This window comes from Lepidochelys kempii, chromosome 11 (assembly GCF_965140285.1).
Source record: "Lepidochelys kempii isolate rLepKem1 chromosome 11, rLepKem1.hap1, whole genome shotgun sequence".
Classification (NCBI taxonomy): Eukaryota; Metazoa; Chordata; order Testudines; family Cheloniidae; genus Lepidochelys; species Lepidochelys kempii.
The window spans coordinates 11,419,845-11,442,220 of NC_136390.1; the positions used below are offsets into that span (position 1 = coordinate 11,419,845).

The window sequence follows — 22,376 nt, forward strand, 5'->3', positions numbered from 1 at the left end:
GATGGGATAATGGGTCACCTGTCTCAGTGAGTGGGCGGATCAGGAAGAACCCACTAAACCCTTTCCCTGCTACTAAAGTGGGAAGTTTCAAGAATACAGAGCAATCCTATTACAGAATCATAAATAAATAGACTTAGAGTGTGATATTGTGATGAGAAAGAAGCTGTTCCCAACTGAATTATTATATTGATTTGTTATATAACATCACATTTGAACATGTCAAAGCTGGAGTCAGATCATTTTTATTGCTCTTCACATGCAAGAATGAAAACCCTGTTCACCTATGTACTCTTCTAAAAATATCTGCTGGAAGATCGTGAGTGTATATAATCCATCACCTACATAAAAAGACCATCTAAGTAGAAACTGTAACCAACCTCACATTTGCATTAGGTTGATACAAACTGTTTATAAAATTAATTAGTTTATCCAGTGATAGATGTAAAATAGTGCATTAAAAATCTTTTTAAAACTGGTGCAGCATCCCTGGGATTTGTTAGTTCATCTTAAAGATTTTCAAAGGATATAGTCAGGATTGGAGAAACTCAAAATGTAACTGGTCATTTTTATTGGTGTATATTGGCTAAATACATATAATTCACCTATATTCTTTTTCTACCATAAATGTTTCCATGCTCTGATTTCTAAGATAAGTAACGTCAATGGTGGCAACCCAGGGATTCACAAGCAACCCTTCAATAACAAGTCAAGGTACATGCAAGGAAACAGATTTAGATTTCAAGACACAAAGGAGATCCTTTTAAGCAGCAGGGAAGGATAAATATTTAAGGACCATATGAAAGACATTTTGACAATGTCTTTTTAAGTGAGCATGGACTGCTGCTGACTTATGTTAACTTAACATTCTTTCAACAAGCTGTATTTTTCTGAAACCCCACAATGAAAAGTGAAATTGTAGATGGCTAAACTCATGAAGGCTCCAATCCTGAAATTTATCACTGGGATTCTTCAGAAAACACATGTCTGACTGGGGCCATGTTAGTGTTCATTGATCATCCTGTAGTTCATGATTACAAAACATAAGAGCTCAAATCCTGAACATACACCTCTGCAGTCCCTGGGAGTTGAGCATGCTCAGAAGCTCCCAGGATTTGGCCCAAGACTAGCAAGAGTACTCACAAGATGTAGCAGATAACTCCTATACTCCACATATCTGTGGCATATCCAATAGGTTCATAGTTTATAACTTCTGGAGCCACAAACTCAGGTGTCCCAAAGAGAACTTTCAGAGAACCTGTACTTTCTGTGAAGAAAAAAAGAGGAAAACATTAACGGTTGTATATTTTTTGAAAGTACAATTAACAGCTTGCACTCACATTTATAGGTTAGTTATTAAACTCCCTCACCAAAAAGGTAAATAATTGACTGAGCTGCTACTAGCTTGGCCAGCTCATGTCTTCCTGTGCTCATGAACGAATAACAAATAATAATTCTTCTTTGCTAAGCACCACAAATGCACTCAGCACTGCACAAGACACACAATAAAGAGTTCCTCCCCTGAAGAATTTGCATTCTAAATAAGACATACACAGGGTTACCAGCACACACTGGGAAGATATGAGATGGGCCCAGCTAGTGATGTTTGGATTCAGATCTGACTTTCCCAAAACGTTTGTGGGTAGGTGGGCCCATCTCTGCTTAGATAGCTCCACAAGAGCATGTCCAGCAAAGAATACAGATGCTAGATTAGAACTGGAGGACTTTTCATTGCCCTTATCAAAGCCTTGGCAACTTGCAATGCAAAGCAAAGTGAAACAGTAATAAATGCAGAACAAAAAAAATTGTTGGCATCCAAAAATATTTCATTAAGTGAAAACAGTAGAGAAAAATCAGTGCCTTGCCACTGGTGCTTGTTTAAATTTGAAAGATGCCCAGGTAGAGAATGAGAAAGAGAGGGGGGAAAAAAGCACCACACATGACAGATGTTAGGTCGCTTAATGCCTTACTGGAAGGTGCTCAGATACTGCAGCGATGAGCATGGAACAAAACCTATACAGAATAGAAGCGAACATGTGCCATATTGCCAGCAAAAGCAACAACCGCGCCACTATTTGTACTACACATATGTCCAGTTTCAGATAACATTTCTAGAGGAAGGTGTGAAACACCATGCAAGCCATTTAGTAGGGAATTATTAGGAAATCCAAATGTGCCCATTTTAGCCCATGTCCATTCCAAACACCTGGAGAAGGAAGAAGAGGAAAGAAGCAAGAGTGCAAGTGGGGAGGCAACCAACAAGAAGAAAGTGGGCAGGGAACAAGGATGTCCAGGAATGGAAAAAGGAAATGATCAAGTGCAAGTGGGCCCAAAGGACCAAGAAATTATGTTTACTGGCTATACTGGAGCAAATGGATTTAGTTTGGGAAACCAGCTCTTGTTCAGACTCCAAGATAACCTGGGCAATCAGTGCTTGGTGCAAATGAGGTCCGCTGCCCTACTATAGTTATTATTATTTATTAATTGTATGAAGGTAACACCTAGGTTGGGACCCCATAATGCTAGGTACTGTACAAATACAGAAGGAGAGACTGTCCCTGCCTCAAGAGATTACAATCTCAATAGAAAGACAAACAAGGGATTGGAGGGGAAAAAGATGTAATAGACTCCAGTCCATTAATGTTAAAACAATCATGGTTACAAAGCATTGCACCCTTATAGCAATTAAAACAAAAACTTAAAAAATTATCAGCAGGTTAATCGTTTACTAGACTACAACTGGACTTACTTGACCATCAGAACAAAGCGCTAATACAGAATATATTTATTTGCCAGAACCAGCTGGTAGACACAATTAACCACATTTTACTATCATTCCTGCATGATCATCAGTTCATATGGTTAAGAAATTATAATTAATTTGACCTTCTACAGTTCCTTCCATCTAAAGATCTCAAAGCACTTTACAAACTCTAATCATACAACCTTTCAACACCCCTTTGAAGCATTAGTATCCGCATTTTATAGATCAGGAACCTCCAAAGCACAGAGAAGTTAAGTCATCTACCCAAGGATCACACAGTAAGCCTGTGACAGAATCAGTTTTGTGCTAATCACTAACCATCCTTTTCTCCTGCAAGTATACACTGGGCACTACCATGGTGAATTCACTCACATTCCCCTCATCTTGTCATTTTACACACTAAAAAATCCTTTCTTCCTCTTCTCATAAATGGTGATAGCAAGCTAATTCAGGAAACCTTGCAGTAACAGAGACCTCCAGGGCTATCCAGTGCAAAGGATGTCAGTTTCTAGTGACTGAAAAGCCACATACATTTTGCACAGAGGGCCAATTTTTTACAAGCTTGGTACATAGGAAGAACCCTGGCTTCGGCTACCATTTAAGTGAGATCTAATGCTGAAGAATTAGTTGGAAACTGGCCTTTTTTTCTGCATTGTGCATAACTAATTGATTTTCAAAAAACAATGTCTTAGCACACACACACACACACACACACACACACACATCCTATGAACCCACAAAGTTTATCTTGAACAAATTTTTTACATGAGCTTCTAAGAACACCAAAAAAGGTTAGGAAAATATCCCACTACGTCTTTGGTATTTCCTGACAATAGAATAAGAGAACTAATTATCTGCATAAAATGACTATGGAAGGATTACTGGTTTTAACTAATTTAAGTTAGCTCAAATACTGAAAGCTAAGATGCACTACATTTTTACTGGTTAGAAAACAATTAAAAAGAAAGTTATAATATTATATTGCAAATCGATGCAGTCTCCACTTCCATTCTCTTTATGAGGGCTTTTGATTGAGTAAAGTCTGCCGGATTAGAATAATAGATTGCAGTTCTAACAAGGGTCCTAACCCCCCTTCGATTAAAGTCAGTGGGTGTTCCAACATAATCATAAATAGGTGCATTAGAATGCTCACAATCTGTCAAAGTAGGCAATTGCAAAGAAGAATGAACTAAACAAAACCATGTAACAAAACAACCTTGAATGGCTTAGAGCTGTTGCTAATAAAAAATGTTTTTCTTTTACTGGAAGAAGTCTGAGCTGAATGTTGTGAAAGTCTTACTGATCAGTAAAGCACTATTTTCCTTCATCTGGCCTGTTTAGTATGGTAGTCTCTCTTTGTAGGAACTGCTACATATGCCACATCGTGAATTTGGACAAAATTGCTCACAGTTCAGCCATGGATTAACACCAGAGGTGAGTTTGGTTCACAGATGAGAAAAAAGGCAAATGCTCATAATGCCACTTTGCAAGCAAGAGCATGCACAAATTAATCTACGTTTTATGAAATCAAGATAAATTCTGGTGTCCATGGCTACCATCCTTCTATGATTGAGAAAAATGTAGCATAATTGCAAATGTGGTATATGTGACATGATTGCAGCAATTCACGTTTTTGCATCACACTGTGCAAAATACACAGTAAATGCAATATGCTTTCCAAAAATCCAAAAACTATTTACACGAACACCACATTGAGAAGAGGGAATCCAGTCTCTCTTTTGGTAATCTTGGGTTAAACTAATTGTGATCTGAAAGTGAAAGCTACCTGGAAAAGTTACTGTAAAAATGCCATTCTGGGGTTCCATGTTTACTGTTTCTCAATGATCAAATCTGCTGACTTCACAAGTAAATGGGTTTCCTAGCTGCTAGTTGGAATCTGACAGTCAAGTTGGAGTCTCTCTCACTTCACCAACAAAGACTTCAGTATTGGAACTTAATTAACATTTCTGCTGATGATTCTTGAACCAGAACAAAACCCAGCTCACCATCCCAGAACTTTGTTTACTCTATAGTGCTAACAGGAGAGTAACTGCCGGTCAATTTTTATTTCAGTGAGTAAAGTAAGCAGATTGGTACCTTTTTATTCAACCACTTTCACATAGTCTCTTTTCAGAGCATAGCCACACCTTAAACCTGGAAGGCATACTTGTTCATTCCTAATCAGATTAATACATTATTTTTGTTAAGAATTCTTATTATGTTTGCACTACTCTGTGACTTAAGACAGAAAGGAAAGGGAAGGATGGATACAGAGATGTACTATTAAAGGCAGAATACAATAATTCCAAACATTACTTGCACACTAATCGCTTGTTTTGTTTTTTTGTAAAGGAATCATGTGTAATTTTATTTAAAAGGGGGAGCACACAACTATGGGCCCCATTATGAACCCATTACTTACACTGGTGAGCAGTAATTCCCATAAATTGCCCCCAAGGAAGTCAGTTGGATTAGTTACATGAATAACTGCTCCCCAAAACTGAGTAGCAAGTTCATAATCTGCCCGTACCTAGTTTAATACGTGGAATGATTTTCCTTCTGTTGCAAAGTATAAGATAAAAATAGAAACTCACTGTATAAAAAGAGTACTTGATGTTCAGTTAGCAGACCTATTTGCTGTATGGCTTCCCAGCATATATGATGCTCGTTAATGGAACTAGCAATGAGGCCACCGAAGAGCATGAAGGCAAGTAGCCATCCGAATGATTCCACTTTGGAATGACACCATACATGGGAACTTTCAGTCCAAAAAAAATTTTGAGGAAGTTATGAATAGTTCAAAAAAGGGGATTGTGATAGAAGTGCCTCTTCAACATAGGTTTGACAGGTGTCCGGTTTTCAATTGGAACGCCTGGTCGAAAAGGGACCCTGGCGGCTCAGGTCAGCACCACTGACAGGGCCATTAAACGTCTGGTCAGCGGCGCAGTGGGGCTAAGGCAGGCTCCCTGCCTGCCCAGGCTCCGCGCAGCTCCCGGATGCGGCCGGCATGTCCGTGCAGCCCTTAGGCACAGGGGCAATCAGGGATGTTCCAGGTGCTGCCCCCTCCCCGAGTGCTGGCTCTGCAGCTCCCATTGGCTGGGAGCCATGGCCAACAGGAGCTGCAGGGGTTGTGCCTGCGGGTGCAGGCAGCACACAGAGCCCCCTGGTTCCTCCGCCTAGGAGCCAGACATGCCGTCTGCTTCTGGGAGCCGTCTGAGGTAAGCACCGCCTGGCCGGAGCCTACACCCCAAACCCCCACACGCACCCCAACCCCCCGCCCCACCCCTGAGCCCCTTCCCACATTCCAAACCCCTCGGCTCCATCCCCCAGCCTGGGGCACCCTCTTGCATCCCAAATCCCTCATCCCCAGCCCTATCCCAGAGGCCCCACCCCCAGCCGGAGCCCTTTCCCCTCCCCTGCACCCTAATGCCCCGCCCCGAGCCCCTTCCTGCACCGCAATCCTCTCATCCCCAGCCCTACCCCAGAGCCTGCACCCTCAGCTGGAATCCTCACCCCTTCCACACCCCAACCCCCTGCCACAGCCTGGTGAAAATGAGTGAGGGTGGGAGAGAGCAAGCGAGGGAGGGAGGGGGGATGGAGTGAGTGGGATCAGGGCCTTGGAGAAGGTGTGAGGCAGGGGCAGGGCAGGAGGTGGTGTAAGAACGTTTGGTTTTCTGCAATCAGAAAGCTGGCAACCCTACTTCAACTGTTTAGCATGTACAACAATACACAAGAGTTTAGGACATTAAGTGAAGAATACTTTAACCAACACAAAGTGAAGTGGAAATGTAAGTAAAATGTAATTACCCAAGCTAGAAATTTCCCAGAACAAGTCCTATTCTTAAAGATCTCATGACACTGTTTTTTTTAAATGACTACAAATGATCAGGACCTTGATTTTATGTTTTATTTCAAGTATAAGGAACTAGTGTTTCAAAATTATTTTGGGTAAATGTGGTGATTTCTCTCTACAACTGTTCTGACTTTTGTGTATTTCACCTTTTGATCTACAACGGCACTACCATCTATAGAGATGGACTGCCATTTTGTATTCAGGCCAGTGCAGACTGTCTCAGAGAACAGACATACACTATGTGCTCTCTTATAGATGTCTTACTTTTGTTCTTTCTTGGTTTTAATATGTTACTCTAAAATAAGAAGATTAAAATTGAAAGTATCCATTTGCTCTTTATGTGTGAAAGAGCATAACAATAAATATGATAGAACTGTTCCTGCCGCACACAATTTGTCATTTGAACATAACAAAGTTAATATATTTATTACCTAATCTTCTTGCAAGTCCAAAGTCAATGAGTTTGATTCTTGCCCCAGTCTTGTTGACACACATAATGTTTTCCGGCTTCAAGTCCAAATGGACAATGCCCTGCTTATGGATGTACTGAACTCCTTCCGATATCTGCCTCATGTATTTAATACACTCTCTCTCTGTCAGTTCAAAGTCCTCATCGATGATTCGTTCAAAGAGTTCTCCTCCAGAAACACTGAAACAAAAAAACAAAAAAAGGGGTGGGGGAGGGAGATTATTGGATTATTTAAAAATATGTTTACTTATTGGTAAACTGGACACTTCCATTATACAAACAGAGATAGTTCACATTGCTAGCAGTTCCTAAAGGGTTTTGAAGGTATTTCAAGGCACAGCTTTTGTGTGGTAATGGAGATATTCATAGACACCACTTTTTACCTGTCCTTGTGCCAGATATAGATCAGTGGATCTCAACCTTTTCCATACTGAGACCCCGTTTTCGTTACCAGTCCCAGCCCATGTAGACAGGATCTTAGCTGGGACGCCCCCAGCCCCCATTGCATTTAGCAATAACAGAAGGACAAGGTGGTTGTGACACTCTGACATCTGCTTGTGATCCCCTTGGATCAAACAAACAAAATATTAGTTGTTTTTGATACTTAGTAAATTACTCAACTTGTTCTTTGACTAATGTCCAAAGATGGGACATACTTTGTATTTATGCTGTGGGTGACACATGAACAAGGGAGGGAATGGTGAAAAAGCACCCTGGCACTTGTAAATCTCTTCTAAATGAAATATGGCAAACTCTTTATATGGCTTAATATTTGGCAACATTTACACTCACTGCCAAATGTAATTGCACATTTCAGTTACAGAAGGAAAACATAATTGAAAAGCAGCCTTTCAATGTTTATAAATTGTCAGATACATGGTAAGAAATTCTACGTCCCTCATGTATTAAATTGAAATAGAAACATCTGGAGCTCTGTACTCCTTTTGTTGCTTTAACTATAAGGTTTCAGAAAATATATAATTAGAGTAGCTACTGCAGTTTTCTACTAAAAGGTATTGGAGAATTAAACATGGAAACAATAAGGACAGCATATGCTTGACAAACTCAAATAATTACATGGATTACTATGTAAGGCTAAAACAATGGCTAGAGTTTCAGATAAACATATCTGAAATTGAAGTTTCTTGGTTCTAATAGTTTATGAGTTCAATATGTTAGCAACCAGTGCAGAGATGTTTATGAAAGCATCTGTTCTCAGAAAGTATGTGCTTTGAGCACTTTGCAGTTCCAAAATAAATATAATCCTTGTACTTTACAAGAAATGCAGAGGAGAACGCAGGCAGCTTCTTGTCAGAGACAACCATGTTATTTGAGTTAAAAGAGGATTCCCAACAAAGGACCTTATAAATTAAAAAGAAAGGACAAAAACCTTCAAGTGAAATATACTTCAGTGACTGCTTAAAACAGACCTAATGACTAATCTGAACAATTCTTTTTTTGTACTATAAATGCCATTCTTCTTGGCTCTGCCTTTGAAGAGTCTATGCCATTATCTCTAGTATATCCTTTTAGGCGTGTTACATGTCGATGTACGTGCATGCTGTTCTCGGCCCTCATTCCTCTGGCTATTCTGATAATGTCATTAAGATAAACTGTGCTTGCATTTCCTAGATTCTTGGTGTTTCATTTATTTCCTGCAGTTTATATTATACTAGAAAAGCAGAGTTGTTTCTTTTTCTGGATGTGTTTTTAAAGGTTCTTTGAGGTGGTGGATTGATCAAGTGTAACTCAGGTACCATGCATTGGCAGAGGGAATATGTTTTTTCTTCATGCATTTAGAACAATAGTATAATCATCTAAGGGCTGATCAAGTCAGTGGGAGTCTTTCCATTGATTTCAACAGGCTTTGGCTCAGGCTTTCGAGAAGCATATTCTTCTGGATGTATCTCACAGCAATTGCAGTCTTTAGCCACCTGTTATTTTAAGATTGTGCCCAGAGAGACACTATGGTCATGTAAGTAATCTATTTTGGACCTTCCTTGTGTGAAATCTTATATTCACTACATTTTGACATATACCCAAGCCAAATGCATAGGCTTGCTGATTTGTGACAATTCATTCATACCAAATGAATGGGGATTCATTTGCACTTTAATAATCTCAGGTTTATTACAGTCTATGCAAACATAAATTTGCTTTATGGGGCAAGTGAAAGAATCTGAAGGCACTTACTCCTCAACTTTCACAGCAATTCACAGGACACCGGAATGTCTACAGAGACAGGATTACTTCTATATTGGAAATCAAATTGCCTGAGATTTGCTTGTCACTGGATCTCCAAGCCAGGTAACAAACTGTTGACAAATTGGAAGGTTTTCAGAGAAAAGCAACCAAAATGATTTAAGGAGCTGGAGGAATTGATTTATGAGAACCAATCAAAAGAACATAATAGCTATATCTTGGCTAAGGAAAGCGATGGTAACTATGGAGGTTTAAACCACCCAAATTATTTGCATAGGGTATACACCAAGGAGAGATAGGAATTATTCAGCATGGTACAAAGGGAAATAACCAGACACTTTGGGAAGAAATTAAAAGGAAAAATTTAGGCTGAATATCAGGAAAAACCAATCCTCCTGGTAGTGAGGATAAGATAATGGACAAAGCTTCTAATGGAAATCTTTGGAGACATGTAAAACAAGAGGGTATAAAGCACTAGACATTTTATTATAGGGAACAATCCTGCACTGGAATTTTGGGGGATCGACTCAGAGACCTAATATATAAAGTCTCTGCAAACACAAGACACACACACACACACACGGTAAGTTCTTCCACTCTGGTTGGTTTCAAGTGGCTGGATTCTGGCTGTATGGCAAGTGGGTCAGATTGTCACTATTATTTCTAAATTCAATGTAAATGGCTTTCAGTCTTCAATCATATTCATATAGAAACAAACTATCTTCTTGGATGTACAATATCAATGGGAATGGCATACAAAAACAGAATTTGGCTCTACACTTGATCAGATTTTTTAGAAGAGCTCATGTCTCAGGGTGACCCCCTTGAAATGAAACAGGTCCAGCGCCCTTGTGGTAGAACAGGTGCTCCCAGTTTGGCCAATTAAGAGGTCATGGCAGCACCTGGGGCTATGAAGATCCAGGTTTTCAGTAAGCAAGGGGGATCAGGAGTAGCAGGGAGTCCCCTGGGAGAGGTAGCAGTAGGAACCTGCTGGGGAAAAAGGGTCTCCAGGGAGAAAGTGCTGGGAGGTGGTACTCAGCAAAACGGGCAAGGAAGAATCCTGCAGGATGCTCTGATGGAGGAGTGATAGAGAAGCAAAGTGGAAAATCCCCTGGGAGCAGTAGCCCAGGGTGGGCTGAGGAAAATTGCCTGGAATGAGACTCTGGGACTGGCAATGGACCTTTGTGTGTTTATAGGTTATCTCCCATCAAGCCACTGCAATTAAGGTTCCAAAAGTGCTCAATATATAGCAGCTCCTATAGAGAACAATGGGAGCTGCTAAATGCTGAGCACCGTTGAAAATCTGGCCACTTCGTTGGAGTGGACAAATGGGAGATGAACCCTTTTGAAAATCTGGCTACATTTTTATACCCCAATGAGAACAATAGGAACTGCTTGGCTGTTGAGATCTTCTAAAACTCTGGCTCGTAAACTCTGATGTGGAAAATAATAAACTAGCTTAAAACCTAAAATCATGCCTAAACACAGACTACAATAACTAAACTCTGTGGTATTTAAATGCATCTTATCTTTTAAAATAGCGGGTGGTTTGGTGGAGGGGAAAATTAATGTTGTGTAGAGACACAGGCTATCCAGAACCCTTTATACATTTGCCTCTGTTTTCCATGAGGCCTGCCAGCTCCCAATTCCAAACTAAGTCGGACTTTTTCTCCTCCAACCATCACTAACTTGCTCAAGTTTTAAATCCAAAAATAAATGCACCATCTTATATTTAAGCACCCATGTTGCATAACAAGGATTCAATCTCTGAAATATGCTTGTGCAAACAATAGCTTTCACATGGTCTGAACATGCAGTAACTAAGACAAGTAGAGGTACGGTCTCTTTGCTTAAAGCAAGCTGTATTTTGCTAGGAAGATCAAGCCAGCAATAAAATTTCCTTGCTTTCCCTTTTTACGCACCACACTGGGAAGCAGCTGTGCTGGACCACAGCAATTGACCTATCCTTTTGGGAAAAACATCAACAGAGATCAAGAGTTGATTTTCTTTCCTGCTGCTGCTGCTACAAATATGGCGTTCACATTAAACAGGTGCACCGATAAACTATGCAACGGTCATTTTGGTCATGCATGCTCCCATTGCTTGTGGAGTCTGAACATTCCATTCCAAGCTGCATTGTATTATACAGATTCCCGTCTCGAAAGAAGTTCCAGCACAGGGACACCTTCTGAGCCCTGTCTTCTGCAAAAGTGAAAGAATATGTACTATGATCTACATACTAACTATGGTGGCTGATGGCAAGATAGATTAAATAGCTATCACATAGTTATAACACCATCATGTTGCTCTGTACTGTGATTCTTATGTTGCTTGTCTACCACTTTCAGTGATGGTGTGGGCTGGGAGCACAAAGTGAACAGTGTATATAGGCCTGGTGAGGGTGCGAAGATGGGGCACCATTGCTTTGTTCAACAACCAGGAATCAGCATAGATGGTCTTTGAATGTGGTCCTGATTAGCTGTCCGTGGAGTGAAGGATGGTAGCTTTGATGCAGGGATTGAGAGTCGTGGGGTGGAAGTTAAGGAAACTAAACAGGCATCATCAGTCCCTTCTTTAATTGCTAAGTCTGGGCCATGAGTTAGGAAGTGACATTAGAGGCAGCTCAGGTTGTTTTGAGCCAGTCTGGGTGCTAGACAGCCAGGAAGACCTATACGATCTTGTCTGCATACATTAAACTCACTTTAGAATTGTGTCTCTATTTATCATCTGTCTAGATTTTTCTATAGGTACTACTGTGATGGTTGCGACAAGTTAAATAAACAAGTTTTGTATCTTCTCTGCCAAGGAGACCCACAAGGCTCTCTTAAGGGTGCAGACAGAGGACCTCACCTTCGACAAAAAATAAATTTTCCTTCTAACAATGGTTGAATACTGTAGTTCATTTTTTTGCTCCTCTAACAGACATGACTATAAATGTGCTGAGTAGAATTTTTCATAAAAGTTCAACTATTCTGTTAGAATTTGGCTTTGGTGTTTGCATTCTGAATCACATCTTTCTTGTCTATAATTTATTGATTTATTCTCCACAGCCATTCCATCATCCATGAAAAATGACTGACCAGTATTTCAATAAAGAATTGGTAGTACTTTATCTAATGCATGTTTAGAGATTGCCAAACCAAATAAATAGTAACAATCTCATCCCCAACCCTTTTCTCATTTTTAGAACCAATCTGGACCTGAAGATTCTGAAATACTTGGTTAAATTTTTCTCTCCAATTGTTATTTTTGATTTTCACATTCCTCTATGTTTCCACATTCCATCTGGAAGCAGAGAGAAGAAACACCAGAAAAGTACCCTTCCTTCAATATTACCAACTGAACCAGATACAGGATGCAACAGAAATCTCATGACTGTGCTCACAAAATTTTTAGCCAGATTGTGTTGAAATCAATGGAGATACATTAGGAATAATTTGGCCAAAGATGCTTAAACATCTTTGATAAACACTTAGACAAAATTTGGATAATTTATGTGACCAGAACAAAAAATCTGGCCTTTTTTAAGAGTCACTCATCACTAGATAATATTTTATACAAAAAGGACAAGTTATTTTTAATGATCTGTCAGGGTATCAGGAAATCTTCACATGCTGGGCACCAATAAACTAAAATGTGCTCTTAAGGGTTATACTCACATTTCCAAGACCATGACGATGTTGGCTTTTTCTTCAAAGGCATCTACACACTGGACAAGTTTTGGATGATGTAGACAGTTCATGATGCCGATTTCCTGCCTTATATTTTCTTTATCCTTAGCTGAATATGCTTTGAAAAATTTTCCTGCCCAAACTTTTCCAGTTTTCTTCTCAACAAGTTTAAAGACTTGTCCAAATTTCCCCCTGAAAATATATAACTATTTCCATGAAATGGTTTTAATATTTTATGGCCTAATAAGACTAAAAACAAAACTTAACTAAAAACTTTTTCAGAGTGGTTAACTCAAATCTTGCACTGAAAATACATGATCACACCATTAGTCCAAGTGCTGTTCAAGACTGAACTGGGCATACTAATTTGCAAAATCATCTTGACGAACATTACATTCAAAAGGCGAGATCTTCACATAGTGTATATGGCTGTGGCTCTGTTAAAGTCAAGGGAGCTATGCTGATCTGAAAGAGCTGAGGATCTGCCCAGAAGGCTCAATTCTGACCTTAGCTAGACTGGTGTGTATCACCAGACACAATAAAAAAAATAAGCACCTGTGCCTGTAGACACTGATACTACAAGCTAAACACCTATACACACTAATGTATCTAAAATCCTGTGGCAGTTCAATGCTCCCTAATTAGAGAGAGTCTTCACCCTCTGATGCACATTACTCCCATTAGCATCCATTACAGTTACACATACATGCATAGAAAGAATAGACTTCTAGGGCAGCGGGGCAGAGGTTGTGCTCTCTCCCTGCCCGAAGTGGGGGCTGGCCCAGGTCCTGCATCGCCTGGCATCGCCACTCGTCCCCCACGAATGTTCCTCCATGCCCCCCCAGTGGGGCATGTCTCACAGTTTGAAAACCTCTGTTCTACGGGCTCCAGCATTACTTCAGGCTACAATTGCTAATGTGAGCTTACTTACAATTCCACCTTAACCATAACCCTTACAAGTGGAAAACACAACAAGAGATGGCTAGTTTTGTTACAGAGAAGAATATACTGAGGTAGAACCTTACGGCCTTGATTGCCAACAGCAAAACAAGTCCTTCAAAGTGTGCCCTGTCATACGATTTGGACACCCACAAGCCTGAGTACTGACACATACAGCCAACTTAATCATTGACCTTTAATGAGCAATACTATTAATGCTTTTGCTTTGGGGATTACGACCACTGTCAACAGAGAATCTACCCTACCACCAGGGAGTAGGGTTTCATCTCATTGGCACCAATGGATATAATGGAGCTGTAAGTGCACAGTGGGTTTCTGCCTTCCAGATAGATTTCAGAGCAGAGAATAAAAAACGAATCATCTAGCATTTATGGGCTTCATTCTCCTCACCAGAAGCACATGTGATGCCTATTTTGAAGTGTCAATTAACGGGAATGAAGAGCTTTTATGGAGATAAAACCAGACTCCTTTAGAATCTATTTTTTTACTGCACACAAGCAGCCCAGCTAGAAGGCTAAGAAGGTAACGTCCCATATCATACATGTTTAAGAATGCATCCTCCTAGCTCTTTATAGCCTTAGGAACACAGCATTCCAAGGGCTGAAACAAGAAACCTAATGGTCTACTTACGATCCCAATCTTTCTTCAATATTGTAGAACTCCGCAACTTTTTGTTCTGTATTTATAGTAACTGTCCGATAGTCGACCTCTGTTTCTTTCTCTTCTGTAAGTGAGGATTAAGAACTGTTATTAAAAAAAAATCATACTACATGTATTAAAGATGTAGAGATTCATTTTCTCTGATGAAATTATGAACTTCTTACCATCATCGGATAGCTCAGCTTCATCTTTAGGTTCTATAAAAAAGCGTGGGGGCGGGGGGAGAGAAGAAAGATAAATTGAGATGATTAACTCCTGTCTGCATAGGATGTATATGCTTAGAGAAGGCTATCTTAGTCCTTGAATTAAGATCTTTTGGGTAAACAGTTAATGTGATGGTTAGGGACCAAAAGGCAGCCAGCTAACAGGGTTTGCATACTAAATATAAAGTAAAAATCTGTTCAATCTCAATGTACTAAATTTAAATCTGGTAGCAGAAGCCAGGCACTTCTGTTGTCATCAGTGTAGAATATCCTTTGAAGAGAAAGCAGCTGGTTTATATGTCTACTAGGCACATAAAATGTAAGGAATCGGATCACTGGATTATTTAATAGGCTGCCATCAGAATGCTTCAGAGGAAGGGAAAAATAAAACAATTAAAATTATTAAGCCCATAAAGCTCCTAACTGTACAATGCCTGTGTATAGGGAAAATACATTTCTTACTCTCACATCCAAACCTGAAAGTGTCAAAAAACAAAGCAAAAACCTCTGAGAAAGGCTGTTCTTTGAAGCTGTCCTGCCAATTTTGCAAACCTAGAGCTTTGGATAGTTCAGATAAGCACCCACATTTATTGGTGCTTATCTGAAATGAATTGCCTAGTCATTTAGGCCCAACTGTTTCAATAAAACCTCAATTCCAAATGTGCAACTGTTTGCAGGCACAAATCCTTACAAATAAAGTAACACAACTGAAGTCAGCTGAAGATTCTCACGTGGGGGAATCCTCCAGTGGTGATGAGTCAGCATAACTGGCCCTGTGTCATTCTCTATTTTGCAGTGGGGGTGATCAAGGAAAACGGGGTGGAGCCATAAAGCTGAGGTGCTTCAGCAATCCATGACAGCCATAATGGCTGTTGGGGTTGGAGGGCGGGTGTTAGAGTCAGCAAAATTTAGAGCTGCTCTAAGTTACTGCTTCAAATTGCTCCTTAGGACTATGCTGGTTCTCAGTGGCCTGAGGATCAGTGAGTTGCAATGTTTCACAACTACCAAGGCAGCTCCCCCTCCAAACTGCTGGACCTGATTATCTGACTCTGCCACTGAGTTTGTGCACTCCTAACCATGTGACTTAACCTCTTTGTGCCAATGGATTTACACTATTTATACAGAGCCCCAATACATTCTAGGTTCTTTACAATTAAAGCTAGACTCAGTGCCTGGTAATAAAATAGTAGGGATGGGCGAAGGAAGGAGGGCAAGGTACACAGTAATAAGATTATACAGTTATGTTACATAGACATCTTTATGTGACAATAGAGATGAATTTGACCCCCTCAACACCCAATAGATGGTGATGAGTCTGCAAACTGGTAGCCAGACAAGTTGAGTGGACTTAGCCAATCAACAGAAACCCCATCACCCCCTCTCCCTGCTGTGTTTGTGATATTTACATACCTGCAGCAGAGACAGACTGGTCTGCACTCTGCCACTGTAGCAGGGAAGCAAGGGAAGATTGCCCTCCCCCACTCTGTGGGAGCTGTGCTCAGATTTTCTGCTATGGAAATCACAATTACATTGAGCAGGTCACATTTTCCTCCCCTTTTAAGGGCTGCATGAAGGAGCAGATCCCGTCCTCTTTGCCAATAACTGCGTCTGCCAAATGTCCCAAGGCTAGACTTGCTGTATACGCAACATGCACATCACTGCATCAAAGACTTGGACAAATAAGACTTGTGGTCCACGGGTGGAAGTCCTAAATTAGTAAAAAGGTACATCTCCCCCATGGTTGAACTCAGTGAAGCTAAGCTAATGTCTTCTTCAGCTGGAAACCAGTGTTACCAACTGAACACCAAAGCTGGCCATGCATACTTTGCTTCTTTATGACTTATTATATTACTTTAACAATGTTGATTCTGGACTGATGGTGAATATATGGCAACCTGCTCATTTCACTCTCATAATAATAATACTTTGCACTGCTAAAGCACTTTCCATTGGAGGATCTCCAAGTGCTTCACCAACACCATGGGACCTCAACATCTCTGTGAGGGAGGCATTATGCCTCTTTTTAGAGATGGGCAAACTGAGGCTAAAGCTATGTCTTCATACCCAAAAAGCTGTGTTTTTACAGTGAGATTATTAATGTGCATTAGCCATCTCACTCTAAAATCCTAGTGGAGACAAGGCTCTGTAGTTTTTACCGGAACACATCCAGGCAAGATCAACTAGGTGGATGGTATAGTATTTGCCACACCCTAGTTACAATGCAGTAAAAACTATCAGTATCTTGTCTCCTCTAGTATTCTACAGTGAGATAACTAATGAATGTTAATTATCTCATGTAAACCTCCGACACACATCTTTTTGGGCAATGAAGGCATAGCCTTAGTTACTTGGCCAGGAATTTACAGTGATGAGAATGTAAGAAGTCCTGATTTTCAGGTGTGTTGAACACCCGCATTTCCCACTGACTTCCATTGGAATTGTTTGGGTTCAGTATTACTGAAAATTAGGCCTTAAGTAATTTGTGCAAGTCAGTTGTAGCGTCACATACAGAACCCTGGAGTCCTGGCTTCCAGTCTCCTGCTGAAATCACTAATCTACACTGTCTCCCTGATACAAGGAGTTATCTTTGTACAGTGGGTTTTTTACTCAACCCATCTTATTGTTATCATTTGTTATTTGTATTGCAGTACCTGCTAGGTGCTCCAGCCCCATTGTGCTAGGGATTGTAAAGACATAACAAAATCTTCTCTCTTCAATTAAAAAAAATACGTTGTTTCCACCCATCACAACCAGCGATAACTTTTGGAAATACAAAAGCAAAGGAACAGTCTGACAGTTTCCAAACCTAAGTGTGTTCTTCCAGCAAGCAAAGAGAGGAGGCATTCCAACACAGGGAATTTTTGTTATCAACAGCCAGCACTGTCCAGCTTTTACACAAATTTATGGTCACTCTTACTACATTCTTCCCTTGGAGAGAAAATTGATCCTTGATTTATATCAACCTTTCAGATTTTCTTTTAAATAATGAGAGAAAGTAAATACATGCATATAGCGCCAATTTAGCTGCTCAAGCAAGAGAACAAATTACTTCTGCATGGAAATATTTGCCAAAAAGCTGTGGAAGGTCTTACAGTGCTGCACCACTGTGCTGTTATTTTGACCCCATCTCTCACTAAAAGATAATATTACAAACTCTCTCTGACTTTATTTGAACCAGGTAAGAACACAAAGCACTGCATATATAATGTACTTCAAAACAGGAAGAGAGAAGTGAAACACATAATCCAAATCCCAAAAACAGGCAGTAGGAAATACGGAAAAATAATTTGTTCTCCTTTATTTTCCAATTCTGGACTTTTCAGTGCCCTGCAAGCACCTAAAAGAGGTCCTCCATATTGTACACTATGTGTGTGCATACAATGCTTGTTTCTGAGTTTTTCTGTTTTTTGAACATATGGCTTTTGTTCAGTGTAAGTGTCAGGATGCTTCAGTTCTTCTCTTTGAAACTTCTCTGCTGATAAATGGTCAAGGGAAAAAAGTTGAATGGTGGCGGAAAATATCCCCAAGAGCACATAAAACAGGAATAAAATATTCTAGAATGGTAACTGGCTCAAAAATTCTTTAAAAAATTGGCTACTCATATAAGGTGCCAGTTTGACAGCACAGCGCTGGAGACTGAAGTCTTCTGGCTGCTGATCAGGCACCTCATGGGCAACTGTGGCACAAAATCTCCCACGCTGACTCACTAACACGCTTTGGATCTGAAGTCTCTAGGTATGAGAGGTTAATCTAGCTTCCTTGCCCTTAGCTTCTCCACTGAGGCTGCCAACAAATGTACCAGCTGGTGTTAATTGTGGTGATGTTTTTGGTGATGTTTCCATTACAAAGTAGACAGAGGCCACCGATTCATTTTCCAAAAGTCACTAACCAGCATTCTCAAATAGAATTAAATCTGAACCCATAACTCTTGGGTGAAATGTTCCATATCTCACTACAAGTATCCTGAGCTACAGAAACTTGTTAACAAATGGTTGCAGAGTAACAGCCGTGTTAGTCTGTATTCGCAAAAAGAAAAGGAGTACTTGTGGCACCTTAGAGACGAATAAATTGGTTCGTCTCTAGGTGCCACAAGTACTCCTTTTCTTTTTGCTAACAAATATAGATAAACATACATAAACAAATGCAGTTGACACAAAATTCATTGCATTCATAAAACAGACAGAAAAATATTGGCCCAGATTTTCCAAGTTAGGAAGACACAAAAATTGATCTGCTCAGATATTCAATGGAAGCATAAAAATGCCTCACATCAAGCATGAGCAGTCATATAGTTCAGGAATTGACACTCATAAATCACCAGTATGCAAATGTATATTGGCAATTGGCTGTACCTACCTTGAAAAATCCTGGGCCATTATCTAATAGAGTTTAATCATTTTTCTCAGTAAGGACTAACCTTCTTGTTTCTCTCCTACTTTTACCAGTTCTGATTCTTGGCTGGGCTCACTTATGCCATACACGTTAGCAGCTCGCACCCGGAATTTGTACTCCCTGTCAGCCAGCAGGGACTTGACATTGTAAGAAGTGCTACGGCAAGTAGTAAGATCTGTCCATTTGTTATCCACTGAGTTCCAGGTTTCCACAGTGTAGGACTGCACAGCGCTTCCGCCATCGTAAGAAGAGCCATACCAAGAGAGAGTGAGGGAAGAACTTTGTATGTCCGAGGCACAGGGTTTTCCGGCTGGGGGATCAGGTTTATCTGCAAATGGGGACACACATGCAAAAATACATTAGATCAAACAAATTAATTCTGCTACCTACTCCCTCATTAATTGTTATTTCCCCACCTGATCCACAGAGCCCACTCATCCTCAATTTTGACCTCTTTTGTTTTGTAATTGTTACAGCTAGTTAGATCTATGCTATACATTTGATAGATTGTTTATTAAAGTTAGTGTTGGTAACTCTCACAATTTTATTGACAGTCTCAGAATGTTTTGTGCTTCCTTAAAGCTCCTGCTCCTGGAGTCATGCCACTAAAGAAGCAAGTTTATATGGTTGCAGAGAAAAAACTTGAAAACGTGTGTACCTAAAAGGCTCAAAAACCAGAAGGCAAGTAAAAAGAATTATGATTTTATCTCAGAGTGGCATTGTGAGGAGTTTTACAGATGGGGAACTGGGCACAGAGGGAATAATTAACCTGTCCAGGGTCACACAAGAAGTCTGTAACAGAGGAGGGAATTGAACTAGGGTCTCTTGAGTTCCAATCTAGCACCCTAATCACAAGACCATCCTTCCTGCCTAGATTTGTAGGCCAAGCTACAAAGAAGCAATAAGGCTTGATTCAACGTACACTGAACTCAGTAGAAAGCCTCCCATTCATTTCAATGGACATTGAATCGGGCCTATAAGTAGCATCCCCCACCAGTAATGAAAAATTGTAAAGTTTCAACAACAGAGATTTTCTTTCAACATGCAGAGTTTAAATATCCTCTTCTGATTTTTTAAAAAACTTCCCTGAAAAAATTCTACCATGGGTTGGGATAGGATGTGTGCAAACAGGCTTATATAATAGGCTTTTTAAACTTCAACCTTAAGCATGGAGCAACTGTTTCTCAATTAGGGGCTCACTCCTTCAGCTCTTAGTTGCATAAATAAAGCCTGCATGATGGCTTTGGACGATAGGATTAAAATTCAAAATGATTTGGACAAACTGGAGAAATGGTCTGAAGTAAATAGGATGAAATTCAGTAAGGATAAATGCAAAGTACTCCTAAAGGAGCAATCAGTTGCACACCTACAAAATGGGAAATGACTGCCTAGGAAGTTAGTCTCTAAGGTGCCACAAGTACTCCTTTTCTTTTTGCTTAGGAAGGAGTACTGTGGAAAGGGATCTGGGGTTCATAGTGGATCACAAGCTAAATATGAGTCAACAGTGAAACACTGTTGCAAAAAAAGGAAACATCATTCTGGGATGTATTAGAAGGAGCGTTGTAAGCAAGACACGAGAAATAATTCTTCCACTTTACTCCACGCTGATTAGGCCTCAACTGGAGTATTGTGTCCAGTTCTGGGTGCCACATTTCAGGAAAGACATGGATGAATTGGAGAAAGTCCAGAGAAGAAGAACAAAAATGATGAAAGGTCTAGAAAACATGACCTACGAGGGAAGATTGAAAAAAACTGTGTTTTCTTAGTCTGGAGAAGAGAAGACTGAGAGGGGACATGATAGCAGTTTTCAAGTAAATAAAAGGTTGTTACAAGGAGGAGGAAGAAAAATTGTTCTTGTTAACCTCTGAGGATAGGATAAGAAGCAATGGGCTTAAATTGCAGCAAAGGCGATTTAGGTTGGTCATTAGGAATAACTTTGTAACTGTCAGGGGGGTTAAGCACTGGAATAAATTGCCTAGGGAGGTTCTGGCATCTCCATCATTGGAGCTTTTTAAGAGCGGGTTAAGAGCGGGTTAGACAAACACCTGTCAAGGATGGTCTAGATAATACTTAGTCCTGCCGCAAGTGCAGGGGCCTGGACTAGATGACCTCCCTTCCAGTCCTACGATTCTATGTGCCATTTGGGTGCTGCTCTGGTTAATGACACAAAGAAGCCTCTCATTTTTCCTGTCTCTTTCAAAATTAAATGTAATGGTTAACTCAGAAGTTAAGTAGATAAATGCTTTTCTGAGACGGAAAGATGCTGACACTTTTGTTTTAAAATTGCTTATTAAAAAGAATTATGATAAATTCTTCAGAAAACCTGAAAGAATGCAGAATATCTTGTGCTGGAGTAATCCTCTCAGGACTGCTCTTAAAAGTAAAATCTACAAGATAATGATGATGATGATCTGGATGAATTAATGGCCAAAGGTTGATTGGTAACATCAGGAAAAGAGAATAAGTGCTGGGGGAGGTGAAAGGGAATAGGTGGAAAAAGACATTCTGTGGCGATGCAGATGTCTATGTAAGATATACATTGGTACAACAGGCGAGTATGTGTGAGGTGCTGTATAAACACATAGTAAGACACTCTCCGCACCCTGTAGATCTTATAATCTAAATAGACAAGACGGACAAAGCGGGGGATCATCATTCCCATTTTATAGGTGGGAAACGTAGGCACAGAGTCACTTGTCTAAGTTCACACAAGAGGTCAGTGGCAGAGAGAAAAATTGACCCTCTATCTACTGAGTCCTAAGCCAGTGCCTTAACTTCGAGACCCATCATTCAGCATCAGGGTACAAGATGATGCAAGGTAAAACACACTCTTCCCCCCCTATTTCTTCCTTTCGATTCCGCATTTTACAGCTCCCAACCCAAGCTCACGGCTCTCACGCAACTGTTACATAACCACTATAACATTTTTTTTTTTAAAGATATCACAGAACTATGCCTAAGTCAACCACGGCAATACTGGACCAAAGGGACAATCACAAATACTTTACGTTGCTTGTTTCTGTGGGTTGCTTTCTCTCTGTAAACTGCCACCACCATTCTGCTCCCCTCAGAGTATAAATTACACCAATGTACACCCACAAACCCGTGGGTAAATTACACAGTTTACAGTAACTTGACAGGTAACGGACACCACCATTTACATGCAGCATTATTGTAGCTGTGTCGGTCCCAAGATATTAGAGAG

General features: G+C 40.2%; 1 protein-coding gene across 6 annotated transcripts in view; it reads right to left on the reverse strand.

Annotated features, from left to right (window-relative positions):
- MYLK (myosin light chain kinase) overlaps positions 1-22,376 on the reverse strand; it is a 324,445-nt gene that overhangs the window by 23,395 nt on the left and 278,674 nt on the right. For all 6 annotated transcript variants that reach the window (XM_073305128.1, XM_073305130.1, XM_073305127.2 and 3 more), the window contains 6 exons: positions 19,197-19,499; positions 14,741-14,773; positions 14,547-14,640; positions 12,945-13,148; positions 7,046-7,263; positions 1,141-1,264 (listed from right to left, as the gene is read on the reverse strand). In XM_073305128.1, coding sequence (XP_073161229.1) covers positions 1,141-1,264; positions 7,046-7,263; positions 12,945-13,148; positions 14,547-14,640; positions 14,741-14,773; positions 19,197-19,499 — 976 coding nt within the window. The remainder of the gene's footprint in view (positions 1-1,140; positions 1,265-7,045; positions 7,264-12,944; positions 13,149-14,546; positions 14,641-14,740; positions 14,774-19,196; positions 19,500-22,376) is intronic.